Source organism: Poecilia reticulata, linkage group LG4, assembly GCF_000633615.1.
Source record: "Poecilia reticulata strain Guanapo linkage group LG4, Guppy_female_1.0+MT, whole genome shotgun sequence".
NCBI lineage: Eukaryota > Metazoa > Chordata > Actinopteri > Cyprinodontiformes > Poeciliidae > Poecilia > Poecilia reticulata.
This window is the reverse complement of record NC_024334.1, coordinates 8,434,705-8,449,015: the sequence shown is the minus strand read 5'-3', so window position 1 is coordinate 8,449,015 and position 14,311 is coordinate 8,434,705. Positions and strand designations below refer to the sequence as shown.

Sequence of the window (14,311 nt, the reverse complement as noted above, 5' to 3'; positions counted from 1 at the left end):
CTAAGCTCCAGTCACTCTCCAGATTGACAGCTCTATTAACCAATCAAATCTGAACAGTGTGAAAGAAGCAGCCAATCAGCATGGGGAACTCCTTGAGCAGGCGGGTTAACAAAGTGTTGAAGAATAACTCATTGATCAATCTCCAASAAGGGTAGAGTTGGTCGCATAAACCCTTTGATAGAAGTTACTTGGGGGGGAAAAACGTGCACATTTATTGCTTTGCCGACAATTTCCTGATTTTTATTTTGGACGATCAAACAGGTAAATCTTGTTTTGCCACTTCTGTTAACTTTCGACATTTTGTTAATTTCGTGTTCATTTGCATCTCTATTCAGTTGCTGGTACACAGAGGTTAGCTAAGTCCTGTGTTGTTTCTTTTGCTGCCTTTGCGGAACCACTAAAAGGCCGCACATCTTGTTCAGGCTTTGTCAAATTCTGTTATTAATCTTTTTTCATTGTTCTTTTTCATATGTAATGTGGTTGTTAAAATGGCTGAAAAAAAGTCTTATCTGTAATGTGGTTTGCTGTWCGCKTTAAAATAGGTTTGGAAGAAGTTGTTTATTTGTGCTGAAACTGTAACTCTTACTACCAACGGTTAAATGTGCTAGCTTACTACTTTGTTGCTTTTCATCTATTTTCACGTATGCTAACACAATACTGCCCATTTCCCTGTTTGTCTTGCATGAAGTGAATAATTTGGTGGTTTTGTTTGCTCTTTCAAAAAGAAAATGGTAAAAGAAACTAAGGTAAATGGTGAACTCTAAGTTGGAGCAGCTATTTTATTTTTCTCTTCCTTATTTTTTTTTAAATGTTATGATCATGTTTTGTTCGCTTTCGAACGATTATTTAGGGACCGCATAGAGCGTCTCAGTGAAGCCGAGCAGCCATAGACCTTTCCCCTCATCACTCACTGGGATCCAAGTGCGTTATATTCGGGTAATATATCAGTGTAGAACCTAAATAATAYAACMTTTCACCGTGTTTTACAGTCAGAAACCGAAGGCACATTGTTTGCTAGCGCTCCCTCGCGTCCGGATGTGCTTTTAAAAGAAAATGGGAGTGGCCTGGAGCCCAGTTTCCCGCACTGTATTTAAATCAGCCTATTCCCTCCCTTTCTGATAGTTCTGATGACAACCCACTGCTCACAGCGGCACCATACTGTACCCTGAGCAGGAAGCAGTCAAGATAACAGAGCAGGAGTTGGTAATTGCAGACAAGAAAGTCTGATAAATAGCAATGATTAAACGGGGCTAGAATAGAATATAAATATTCTTTATTGCCCCACAGTTGGGTAACTCCTGTGGAACTGCAGCAAGAGACAAAGTAAAATTTGAGAGTGCTGATTCACACAAGGTAAAACCCGTAAGAATAAGAGACTGTACAGTAAGGACAAATTTACAACATAAGAAAACTACACTACAGCTTATTAAAAATRGCATACTTGTATGAAAAGAATTATGCAGCAGAGTATGAAACTTTAAAGTGGCAAAGACACAAGCTGTGCACAAAAACGATGGACTACTAACAAGAAGTGAAAACTTGAAATGAGAAAACCAAATAACRGCAGAGTTGTCTAGTCTTCTTGTGTTTATTGGGAGCAGTGATGGTTCTAAAGTCCCAGCTGCTGGGAGGAAGGACCTGTAATTACGCTCCTTTTTGTACCCAAGATGCTGCAATCTGTCACTGGAGGTGCTCTCCAGTTCAGCAGCAGCAKTTCATGCTTGGGTGGGAGACATTGTCCAACATTGATGTCATAAGTTATGTCTCGTTTCCAATGAGCGGGATGGGTAGGTGTCTTAAGTTGCAATCGGTTATTGAATGTAAGCTTATAAAGTGACCAAGCTTTTAGAAAGTTTAGGATGCAGGTGCAGTGAAAGATCTGTGCACTGATCTGCTCCTCTGTTCACTCACCTGACCTCTACAGCAAGTGCATAAAATTTGGGTCACGTGGGTGAGAAAATGCTTACCCTTTTTTTTAAACTCAAATATCTTTTGAAGTGGGAGCCAGCACAAAGATCTGAAAAAGACTAAGATCAGGTGACGCTGTCAGAAGTCCTGCTGCAGTATTTTGAAAAGGCTGGAAACCTCACAGGAGAAAGTAGTTAATCCCAAAATAAAAGGCTGTTTCAATAGTTGAATTTTTCAAGAAAATGGAGGAAACACTCGTTCTGTTAACRACATTTATTTGCCTTACAGAAGAAAAATTTATAACTGAATCCATATTACTTAAATATCTTTTTTGTTTTCATTTCTTAAGAATATTTTCCTCTAAGAAAATGTACTTAAGAAAGTTTACTTACGGTAAATTTGCTGGCTGCAGCAATGTGTTTGTTGAAAGGACTAGATGTTCTTTCACTGAGCTGCTACTTGGAAACATTTTTCCACATGAAGTTAAAGTGAGATTGTTCTGCAAAGTTAAATATGACTGGAGTTGGCATAACCGTGTTTTGACAAAAATACACTTTCAGCCATATTTAAGCTAATTGGTTGTTTTCCTAGGGCAGCTGCAATGTGGATTCAAGTTCGCACCATGGATGGGAAGGAGACCCATCGGGTGGATAACCTGTCCAAACTCACCAAGGTGGATGAGCTGCGTCTCAAAATCACGGAGCTGTTCAAGGTGGAGCCAGAGAGGCAAAGACTTTTCTATCGTGGCAAACAGGTGAGATGGTGTGGGTTAAGTTCTTTTCTTTTCCTTTTTTTTTGGTCTAGTTTAACTAAAGTATAACTCTTTACTGGTGTTGGGTCTCAGATGGAAGATGGCCACACCATATTTGACTACAACGTTGGCCTCAACGACATAGTGCAGCTGCTTGTAAGGCAGAAGGCCCCTGCTGCTGATGTCGTCAAAAGCAAAAGCAAAAACAAAAACAAAGACAAAGAAGCCGAGCTCTCCGACTCRGATTCTGGCTGCGGCTCCACCCAGAGCGAGTCCGACAAGAACTCAACCCACGGCGAGGTCGAGGGTCAAACTGCTGGGACTTCTGCTCAGACAAATGCAGTGGAGCTCGTCTATCCTGGGTTTGGATTTTACAAGGTAMTTTATAAAGACTACAGACTGAATTWAATCTGTTTTATGTCTACTTTATGTTGCAGAGAAGTTGGGGAAAAAATAACTCATAAATGTGGCTATTTAACTTCAGAAACATCTTTTAGTTGTAAACTGACTACTGGACTTTAATTATGCATTTTTRCACGATTGAGAAAGATTAGTTGGTAATTCTTCAGTCTCCAAAATCCAGCTTTAAGCTTAATGGACGTGGTCAGTTACCATCTTCTGTTTTTGTCTGAAGATTAATGAGCTGGTTGATGCAAGAGACCTGAACATGGGAGCATGGTTTGAGGCCCAGATTGTGAATGTCACAAAAACGACAAAGACGCCCAAAGAAGAGTCCGGCGATGGAGAGGCAGAAAAAAAAGAAGAGATCCTGTACCACGTTAAATATGAAGAGTAAGATATTTTATTTTTTATTTTTTTGCTATTTGGAGTTTTTCCAGTGATGTCTACTTAAATGCATTTACATTTTTAGTCAACAATTTTGGCATGCTTTTTAATTTTTGGATGTTTATGGTCTTGGGCTTAATAACAAAAACGGCATCGTACAATATTTCCTTGAAGTTCCTATGTGTCCCTGCTAGATTTTSTGCTTGATAAATGTCTGAGAAAGTTAGAACCATGCTTGGTTACAAATCTGTGTCTGTGTGTCAGCTGGTAGTGTGGATTTTGAAGGGAGCTTCTACCAGTGCAGTGTCGCTGTTTGAACCTATTGGTTCTTGTCACCATTAAAYGCACCGCAGTGCAGCGCTGTTTGAAACACCTGAGAGGGGCATTTAACTTACCCTACACTTTCACACAAACTGTTCTAGTTATCCAGAAAATGGTGTGATTCAGCTGCTGGCCAAAGATGTTCGCCCGCGGGCCCGCACCGTCTACCAGTGGCATCAGCTGGAGCCAGGAATGGTCATTATGGTCAACTATAATCCCGATGACCCCAAGGAGCGTGGCTACTGGTACGATGCTGAGATCCAGAGGAAGCGGGAGACTCGCACCATCCGCGAAATCTACGCCAAGATCATCCTAGGGTACGGATGCAAGTTATTTTTCCAGCATGAGTTTTGCCTGGTTTTATCTGGGGAATTATTTCAGCTATCTGTGGTGACAGGTGAGCACAGTAGCAGTGTCTCCGTTAGTGTGGTTTGTGATGGCACAACGGTTGGTATGTAGAGGCGGATTTCCTGCTGTGGTCTCTGTGGATTGCTCAATACTGGTCCCAGTGTCGAGCTCCACATTTTTACCAATTTGCTTTTATGTTTGCAGGGAAGCAGGCGACTCTCTTAACGACTGCCGGATCATGTTCATAACTGAAATCTATAAGATCGAGGAACCCGGTTCTTCAAGTGACTCGCCAGCTGGAACCGATAGCCCRTTAAAAAGTGAGTTAGAAGATTGTGAATCATGGATGATGTTAACCTTAAAAGTTTGGCGTCTGATTCGTTCTGACTTATTCCTCAAATCAACTGTGAGGGTTTTCTGCTGACCAAACCGTGTTAATATTCTTGTATAAATGGYTACTGGATAATTATAATTTATCCTTTAGGATCAAATGGACCTGAATGTAAACATTGCAAGGATGATCTAAAGAAGAACTGCCGTTGGTGCAACTGCCACATCTGTGGCATCAAGCAGGATCCAGACAAGCAGCTTCTGTGTGACGAGTGTGACATGGCCTATCACACATACTGTCTGAATCCTCCACTCACATCCATCCCTGAAGACGAAGATTGGTCAGTAGAACCTGAATTATGAGTGTATTCATTACATCCAGCACAGTACTTTCTAGAGTTATTGGTATTTTGACCTGTTCCAGAATTAGTGGTGATCAAAAGTAGTTGGCCTTTTTTTTTTTTTTTTACCGAAGTGCTTGGATGTAGAATTGATTTTAACCTTAACATGTTTTGCCGTCTCAGGTATTGCCCTGGTTGCCGTAACGACGCCAGTGAAGTTGTTCTGGCTGGAGAGAAGCTGAAGGAAAGCAAGAAGAAGGCGAGGATGGCTTCTGCCAGCTCGTCCAGCCAGAGAGACTGGGGAAAGGTGACACAGAGCAGATCTTTACTGTTCACTGCAGCAAAGACAGTTTTGAGTATTAGACTAATTATGAGTACAAGCAATAAAAAAAAAATTAAAAAAATGCAGAGTTATTGTCTCTGGTAGCTTACTGTGATAACCTCTGCAGGGAATGGCCTGTGTGGGTCGAACCAAGCAGTGCACCATCGTCCCGTCTAACCATCATGGTCCCATTCCAGGCGTTCCTGTGGGTTCCCTGTGGAAATTCAGAGTGCAGGTTTGTCCAACTGTGCTGTAACTGAAATCCACTTGGCTAGTTTTAGAGTACTATTTAATAAACTGTTTAAAGGTTGACTATTGCATATATTAATGTAGTACACATGACTAATACTAAGGGTTTTAACACAAACTGCAAGATGTTAAGTAAACCAAGTGGGTTTAAATGGCTTAACTGTATAGACTTTCAGTAATTATTGATTTATTCCCAGGTCAGTGAAGCCGGTGTCCACAGGCCTCATGTTGCTGGGATCCATGGCAGGAGCAACGACGGAGCCTACTCTCTTGTTTTGGCAGGAGGCTATGAAGATGATGTGGTAAGCTGTTTTCTACATATTTATTATTTATTTACTTTGTTTACAGTTTAAAATGAACATGTCGCATGTTGCTTAGAAAAAAAGTTTTAAATGAAAAGGAGTAGTTGGAAGAAAGAAAGTCAACCCTGCCTCTCAAGTAATTTTTTTAAATGCTAAATTTGATTTCCAATTTTAGGGGATTTTTTTTCCCCCATACAAATACAAATGACGCACAATATCTTGTACTGGCTTTTATTTAAATTATTCCTTCTGTGAATTTACCTCAATTCACAATTGTAATAAATAAGCTGTAAAACACACAATGGTATAATTAGTTTTTGATCTATAAATAAAGTATTTATGTGAAGAAAATATTTCTAAATKATTTTAGTCTTGATTCATGACTTTAATGTTTGTACTATCTTTTGATAAAGGATGATGGCAATGAGTTTACCTATACTGGCTCAGGGGGGCGAGATCTGTCTGGRAACAAGAGGACAGCTGAGCAGTCATGTGACCAGACTCTGACCCACATGAACCGGTAGAGTGTTCAGAAGAAAATGTACAATTCAAAACAGTGTCTGGTACCTTAAGTTTATATATATATATTTTTTTATGGCTCATTAGGGCTTTGGCTCTCAATTGCAATGTCCCTGTGAATGAGAAAAATGGAGCCGAGTCAAAGAACTGGAAGCAAGGCAAACCGGTCAGGGTTGTGCGTAGCTGCAAAGGACGCAAGCACAGCAAATTCTGCCCTGAGGAAGGAAACCGGTATGACGGGATTTACAAGGTAAGAGGAGAAGGTAGATGGGAGTGAGAAGAAAGTGACATTTTGTAGGACCAAACTTTCCCCCTGAGCATCAGTTTATGGTTTTCTTTGCATCTTCTACTTTGCACAGGTGGCGAAGTACTGGCCAGACAAAGGCAAGTCTGGTTTCTTGGTGTGGCGCTACCTGCTGAAGCGCGATGATGATGAGCCGGCGCCATGGACCAGAGAGGGGAAGGAGCGCATAAAGAAACTTGGCCTGGTCATGCAGGTGAGAAATCAGAAAATGAACATCATAATGGTATACCTTTTGATTCTCATTTGGTTGATTATATGTTCTGTAAACTGACTGTGRCATCTGCTGTTCCAGTATCCTGCCGGTTATCAAAAGGAGAAGGAGAACAAAAATGAAGTGGAGGAGGAAGAGACGCCCAACAAGGCAAAGAGGAAGAGAAAATCTCTKGAGAGTGGTAAGTTCTTTGTGGCTTTAACTGGTCGGATTGTGCGCCTTTTGTTTTTGTTTCTTTGTTTTTCACTTCTGCAATTTGCAGATAGGAAATCCCGGTTTTGAAAGAGATGATCACATTCGCTGAGAAGAGCTGATGGATTATTTAAAAAATCTGAAATGTTTAGACGCAWAAATAAATCTGACTTGTTTTCTCCAGAATCCCCTAAGACCTCGCCTGCCAAGACTACCAAGAAGATCAAAGTGGAAGTCTACAAGCTTTCACAAGAGCAGAAATCCCTCATTAAGAATGACCAGCAAAACAAGAAGCTTTGGGATGAAGCTATGGAGTCGCTCTCTCTTGGACCGGTAACATGGGACTTTAGAGTATTCATAGTTATATCTCTGCACATTCACATACAGATCTACATACTGCATTTCCCTCACTGAAACGGGGGTACCTGATATGTTTCTGTTAAGTAAACTGGTTCTAGTGCTGAACTGGTGCTTAATTAACACCAGTAATAGCACTAGTCATATTAGCAGCTCTGTCTCAGCTTCAGGTGTTTGCTGGGTCAGAGGAAATCAGTCCTCATCAGGTGGTCTCACTGAGCCCAGTAACTATATTAAAATCTCCAGAGTTAATATTGCTTTGAACTTTCCCAGTTTATTTTAAAAACAACTGAAACAATCAGCTTTCAGTAACATGGATTGGAATAATGGAATTGTATCTGTAGGTTCCTGCTATATATATATATATATATATATATATATATATATATATATATACACACACAGAGGTGAAAGTAGTTTTAAATTCTTGGGGGTACTATGACAAAAAAACTAATAGCTTCTTTGTGTGCTTTGGAGTTTCTGTGCTGATTAAATTTTTGCAAAGCGATAAAAGCTGGGTAGCACTTGAATTGCTACAAAATGGAGCTGTATTTCCTTCAGTCCACTGGCTGCAATGTCGACATCTTGAGATGCCATGAGACCTAAATTCTGAACGTCATGGCATGGAGTGCATCCCAGTTTTCCATGTCTGGCATATAATCATTAATTTCAGCTTTTGAACTGGTTCTATTGATCCTGTGTCCAGACAGAGGGATAATCAGTAGCCTAGCATCATGACCTGTTTGTTCTGAAGATCCTGCAGCTTCCACTTCTCTTCCTAACATAGCGCCTCCTCACCCTGACTCATACTGATGGGAGGAACCACAGAGCTCTATTAAGTTAAAAGCACATCTTCTGAAGTTGGGATGGCTTTCCTCCAATAGGTTCCAGAGGAATCACCTCAAACCAGATGTTGGACTGGATTTAATTTCAATGTCATTTGTGAATATTGGAGCCTTATTTTCAACATTGGAGCTATAAAGGTTGAAAAAGGTTATCATTTTGAGAAAATCTCATCAACATCAATATTTCCACTAAATAAGAGGCAAAAAAAAATTGTTAAAGGAAAAGCCTCTCAGCCCGACAGCACCAAACTATTTTTTATATTAGACAATTTAATTTCACATAATAACCACGGTAGAAGCCATTTGTTTGTTAAATACTTAACAAACATGACAAAGATGTCATTTGCTGACATCGTTTTTTTTTTCCTGCAGAAATTTTTGACCAAGGTTCTTTCATAAAGTTACGAACGTTTTAAGCGAGCCAGAGGAGGATGTACTGGTCTCATCGTCCTGGTGGCGTTCAGTTTCTCACCTAATGCCGAGATCGACTCAAAACCTTCCACGATCTCTATATGCACGACCAGTGCATATAGAGCACTGGTCGTGCTCTATATGCACGACCAGTTCAGAAACAATATGAAATGGGGGTAAAAAGTTATTTATTAACTGATTAAGTCGTGTTTTAGATTTTTCTTGAAAAACTAATCAGTCATGGCTGATTAGTAGGTGCACTCACAGCTGCACAGTGAACCCATTAATTTTTTTTTTACAGCTGACAGCCGCTCTCCTCTCTTGCAGGTACTGCGTACCCCCGCTAAATCTTTTAGGGGTACGCAGTACCCTACCGTACCCCCTTACTTTCACCCCTGTGTGTATATATATATATATATATATATTTTTTTTTTATTAATCAAGATACATGATTAATAATGTAGGTTGATTCTCTGCAGGGATGATGGTAAATCTGAAACACATTAATCAATGCAATACTGGTGAACCCACTTAACCATTTGCTTTAATAAATCCATCTGACATTTTGAATCTAGTCTGCATGCCAGCTGTGTGTTTAGGTAAGTTTATAGGATTGAATTAGATTATAAAAGCTGATGCCAATGAAGTCTTCTTGTAAAAACCCAAAGCATGAATGAATGAAACCCAATTTTCACCTCAGAATAAATCTTCGGTTAAACACAACTGTGAATACTTTACTGAAAATATATATATTTTTTTGTCATTTTCTGACTATCTTTTTTTTTTTTTTTTCTTGCAGAAATTTCTGACCAAGGTTGAAGAGGTTTTCCTTTGTATTTGCTGCCAAGAAGTGGTCTTTCAGCCAATAACCACAGAGTGCCAACACAATGTTTGCAAGGTGAGGACCCAGAAATCTTCAATATTAAGTTAACATTGGATTGATGGTTCTTTCTCAGAACTAAAAGTGTGTATGTGTATTCAACTCTTTACCCTGATGTTCTTGAGTAAAATCCAATCACTGCTAATCAGACGTGCCTGATTAGAAGGGCGTGGAGCCTTTACTCTATGATGCTTTTGTTTTTAGACACTGAAAGTGTGAATGGTTAGCACACTTTTAATTTAATTTATTTTATTGATTTGTTTTGTTATCTGTGCATGCCTTTTCATCTAGCATATAAATTGATTTTCTGGGATTGGCATTGTTAACACTGGTAAAAGTTGATATGTATAAAATTCTTGGTTACAAATCAATATTACTGTTTTTATCTGTAGGAATGCCTCCAGCGGTCTTTCAGGGCAGAAGTTTACACTTGCCCTGCCTGCAGACACGACCTGGGCAAGAACTACTCCATGTCTGTCAACAAAATTCTGCAGGACATTCTAAGTCAGCTTTTCCCAGGCTACAGCAATGGGCGATGATCATTATTCCACTCTACTCAGCCCTCAAAGAAGCGCAATGAAACCTGTAGGGGGGAAATTTCCAGTTGAGGCAATAAAGAGTCCACTTCTCTTAATATATTTTCTATGAATAAAAAGCTACAGTTTTTGTGGGCTAAAATACAACCATTTTTACTGTCGAGCTGTTTGTCTAATATTCATTGAGAATTCATTTAGAACTGGTTGTACCGTTACCCTTTAATGGCAATTATTCCTCCATATTTTGCTTAGCTACTGCTAATATTCCTTATTTAAAATTAACCTATCTTTTCCCCCAAATTCCTTTGTTTTGCACTCATTGAAGAAATATTTGATCTAAAGACGTAATCTGCTTCCCAAAATTATCTAAAGATCTCTAAGGCTATGACTAGGTGTTTATGTATTGGTTTTCTTGTTAAACTGGTTTTGATCTGTTTATTATGAAAAAGTCAGACATTTAATGATTTGATTTCTTGAGTCCTGACATAATCATTTCATATGGCAATGCACTGATGCGATCAATTAACAAAGAAGTTAGATTTGTAATTCCTTAAAATGTAAACAAAAACCACATTTTCTTTTAAAGCACTTGAGTAAGAGGAGAGCTTATCTGTAAGCCGTGTCATCAAACGTCAACATGTACCGTTCACCCAAAAATGATCAAACAGGAACTTTTTTTTTATTATTTCTGTAAGTTCACATTCTGAAATTGATTACAATTGAAGRAAAAAATAGCTTGAAAATACATTTTTTTTTTTCTCCTTTTGACAGATTTTTTTTTAGGTTAACTATTTTGTGGTTCACTTTTAATAGTCCAAAGATATGGTTATTCTTAAAGAGTGTAAAGTAGATGTCCCATCTATCTAGCTCTCTAGACTTTGTCCTTAACACTCAAACCTACTTCGGCCTAGAGACTTGATTTGTATTTTTTCTAAAGTTTAAAATGTATACAATTTTGCCTTATGTAATTTGAAGGTTCAGTCTCGTGTCTTCCCAGTGGTCATTTATAAAATTTGATTCCATTGTGAAAACAAGAAATGCTTGTATTTTAAAGTTAAGTATATTTGATATTGGTGTTTAATGCCGTCTCTAACAGCCGCTTTTGTCCGTTATGTTGTTTTTCTGTTTGGTCAAACACTCTAGCAATGTGCAAATTGTCCTGAATGCAAGCATTTCTTCTGCCAAAATATCTGCAAATGCTGGGAAATGTATATTTTCTGAAATTGTAAAAAAATTGTTTTTAGTCCGTTTTAGAATTCATGCGTAGTTTTAGCATTCGCTGCACATGTTTGGTGCAAAAATTGTCATTGTTCAATAATAAAATTTAAAAAAAGATTTAAACTGAATATGTATATTGTTATTTGTACTTCTGTGATTTAATAATCGACTGAACATGTCTATTACATTATATCTACGAATTAATTGTTGGTTTAAAAAATTTCTAGCCTTAAATTTCTACTTGGCTAGYCCAAAAATATAGGCAAATCACTCACGGTTTTGTAAAAGCTTTTAAGTTCAATAAAAACTTAAAATGTTTTTTATGCGTTTCAAGACTATATATATTTGTGTGTTTTGCCATGACTGCAGAGTCGAAAACCCATGTACGAGAGTACGTGCCTGGCGTCTGGTTGGTAGGTTAYAACCCTCTGATGATGAACGTTACTAGGCGTAGGATTTGAGTCGTTGTTTACCCTGTCACTCATGCGATCAACCAATGAGATTACAGAAATTCTATAAGATCAACGTCTCTCAACCAATCACAGACCACTATTCGGAGGGCCTAAACCCACAAACAAGCTCAGCGACAGCTGCTTGCTAAAGCTAAAAGAAAACCGATAAACCAAACGAAACCAATTCGTTTGAGCCAAACGGAGAGAGGACGATAATCTTCTGCAGGAGGTAATGTTTCTGAAGCGTATTTTACTAAAATATAAAGTACAAGAATTTGTAGTTTGACTGTGCTATCGGTTGTCGTCGCGACGTTTTGGTTTTGTTTGTTTTTTTCTAATTGCAGATATGGTAGCTGTTAGCTAGACGCTAGCTAATTTTATTACAGCTGTACTTACTATATTCGCAATTGTGTGCGTGCGTGTGTTTTTAAATGTTTTCCTGCTATAGAGACTGAAGGGTAGCCTTAGTTTTGTTCATTGCAGTTGCCTAGTGTGGCAATATTTTAGCCGCTGTCATTTTGAATAGAATGCTAGTGGTATCAGCTGAGCAGGGCTAGCAGCAGTAACGGCATTGTAACAATAATTCACTTTGTTAATGCCTCATGAGACTTTTTTTATTTGCATGAAGCAGATGATATCTAWCGAGCACCAGAACAATAAATGTATTTAACGAGTGTTTGCATTTAGGACCATTTTAAGGAAGTAAACTGGATACAACATGGAAGTTTCGGGCCCAAATGGAGTTAAAGGTACCATTTAGGCCCCTTCATGTTGTGGTTTGGGACGGCAGGAGTTCTTCTAGGCTCTTATCCAGTAAATCTTTCTTTGTGTGTTATTAAGAATAAATTATTTAAATTAATCCAGAAAACGGTTGTTTAATTTGTGACAAGTCATTTTCAAAAAGCTATTTGTAGATGTTTGAGGTTTTTGGCTAATTGGTGGATAGCATGTTTTTCTTTATAAAGTGTATAAAGTTKATCTCTTCAGCTGCTTGAAACCTTATTAGGGATGGTTCTCCATTTTCTGATGCAAATACCTTTGAAGTTGTAAGATCCATTTGCCTGGGGAAGTCACTCTGCCCTACATATTTGCAATTGGTGYTGTTTTGCAACATTTATATTAAAAGTGAAAATAATTTTTTTATTATTACAATGTAACATGTTTCTTGTGTTACTGTAACACATGAGCCAAAATGGGACTTTTTAAATCATGTTGGTGTTGTAAAGTTGACTTTTCTGGGGTTTCACTTTAAGTAGATGTAATTTAATACATGCAAATATATTTGCTAGTGAAAGTCATATGTAGATGCAGTGTTCTGAAAGATGCAGACCAGCGTTTCAACAGCTGTTGAACTATAATAAAATATGTATTTGCACTGCAGAATATGCTAAGTTTTTATAAAATTTGCTGAAAGAAATACTCTAATRTTTACAGATTTGAAACGTATATTTCAGCATGAGATGAAAAGTGCACATTTTTGCATTCATAATAAACTCATGGGCTATGTAAGCTTTGTCGTTTTCCTGGCTTTTTTCTTCAAACTACAGTCACTTGTTTACGACTTAATATTAGGACCAGACTAAGAATTTTTTTGACTTATTTTTAGTATGAGGAAATTGCGATAATACAAGGTTTAAGTCYGAATTTTATGAGAGCGCTACACCAAGCTTCGTTAAATTGGGAATACTGAGCACCCTGTGAATTTATAATTGGTAACAGTTTTATATACAAGGAAATACTTAATGTTTTAACACGTCAGCAGGTCATTTAAACAACTGCCCATTTCAAAGAAAGAATGACAAACTTGCTAATTTGGTCAGGTCAGATCTTGRTAACTATCAAAGCTCTTTTTCAACTTTCTTCTGGCATTATTGCATCTTTATTCTGCCAATATTATAACTATTCTGGTAATATGACTGTGTTCTCGTAATGGTTTACTTTATTCTTTTAATKAAATAAAATCAGTCGAGGGGTGTGGTACACCCTGGGCAGGTAGCTAGGCCATCAAATGTTAACACAGGGCAGACAACTATGCATACACAGACACACAGACACTCACACCTAAGGGCAATTTATAGAGACCTATTAACCACAAGTCATGTATTTATGTTGTGGGAGGAAGCCAGAGTACCCGTGCATGCACAGGGAACACTTGCAAACTTCATGCAGAAAGATGCCAAGTAGGGGTTTGAATCCAGTATCTCCTTGCTGCGGCAGAGCAACAGTGTTACCAACTTATTAAAATGCTGACAAAATTATACTCTGCCTGGACAAAAAAAATTATCCATCTGGATGTAACTAAAAAAATAGTTACGAGCTTCCGACATGAGTGGTTATCTTTTAGATGGCAACAAGTTGTTTAACCACAACTGATGCAATGAGTTATTTCTAAAACAACTGTGTTGAAAGACGTATGGCTGTGGTTGTGGAAACGATGTTRGTCTGTTTAAGAAAGGTCAAATTAACGGCATCGAGCCGATAAAAATATCTAAGGAGATTACAGAAATGACAAAAAGAATTGTCCAGTGCATTATTTAAACTGGAATGTGGGATCATTGTCTTTGAGAAAGAAATGTGGCCAGAAAAAAAAATCCCTGAATGAACGTGATCAGTGATCACTTGCCTATGAAAGGCCCCAAGGGCCAAAACTTACAAACTCTCTCACATTCACTATCAAACTCTCTTACACATACTATCAAACTCTCTTACACATACTATCAAACTCTCT

General features: G+C 38.2%; 2 protein-coding genes across 4 annotated transcripts in view; both read left to right on the top strand.

The window, feature by feature from the left end:
• The first annotated feature begins 10 nt into the window (after nucleotides 1–10).
• On the top strand, nucleotides 11–11,259 carry uhrf1 (ubiquitin-like with PHD and ring finger domains 1). Of its 2 annotated transcripts, none has more exons than XM_017304560.1 (17): nucleotides 11–261; nucleotides 2,505–2,662; nucleotides 2,753–3,037; nucleotides 3,294–3,451; nucleotides 3,868–4,083; nucleotides 4,319–4,434; nucleotides 4,599–4,785; nucleotides 4,969–5,092; nucleotides 5,235–5,342; nucleotides 5,554–5,658; nucleotides 6,072–6,178; nucleotides 6,265–6,427; nucleotides 6,537–6,674; nucleotides 6,774–6,873; nucleotides 7,069–7,217; nucleotides 9,297–9,395; nucleotides 9,770–11,259. In XM_017304560.1, the coding sequence occupies exons 2-17, from the start codon at nucleotides 2,510–2,512 to the stop codon at nucleotides 9,914–9,916; spliced, it is 2,355 nt and encodes a 784-aa protein (XP_017160049.1). In that variant the 5' UTR covers nucleotides 11–261; nucleotides 2,505–2,509; the 3' UTR covers nucleotides 9,917–11,259. The 2 variants fall into 2 exon arrangements, with proteins under 2 accessions (XP_017160049.1, XP_008404993.1); XM_008406771.2 differs by having other exon boundaries at nucleotides 12–261; nucleotides 2,500–2,662.
• A 428-nt stretch (nucleotides 11,260–11,687) lies between these two features.
• The window catches only part of kdm4b (lysine (K)-specific demethylase 4B), a 52,658-nt gene continuing 50,034 nt past the window's right edge, over nucleotides 11,688–14,311 (top strand). For both annotated transcript variants that reach the window (XM_008406773.2, XM_008406772.2), the window contains exon 1: nucleotides 11,688–11,812. The gene's annotated coding sequence lies outside the window, so the exon portion shown is untranslated. The remainder of the gene's footprint in view (nucleotides 11,813–14,311) is intronic.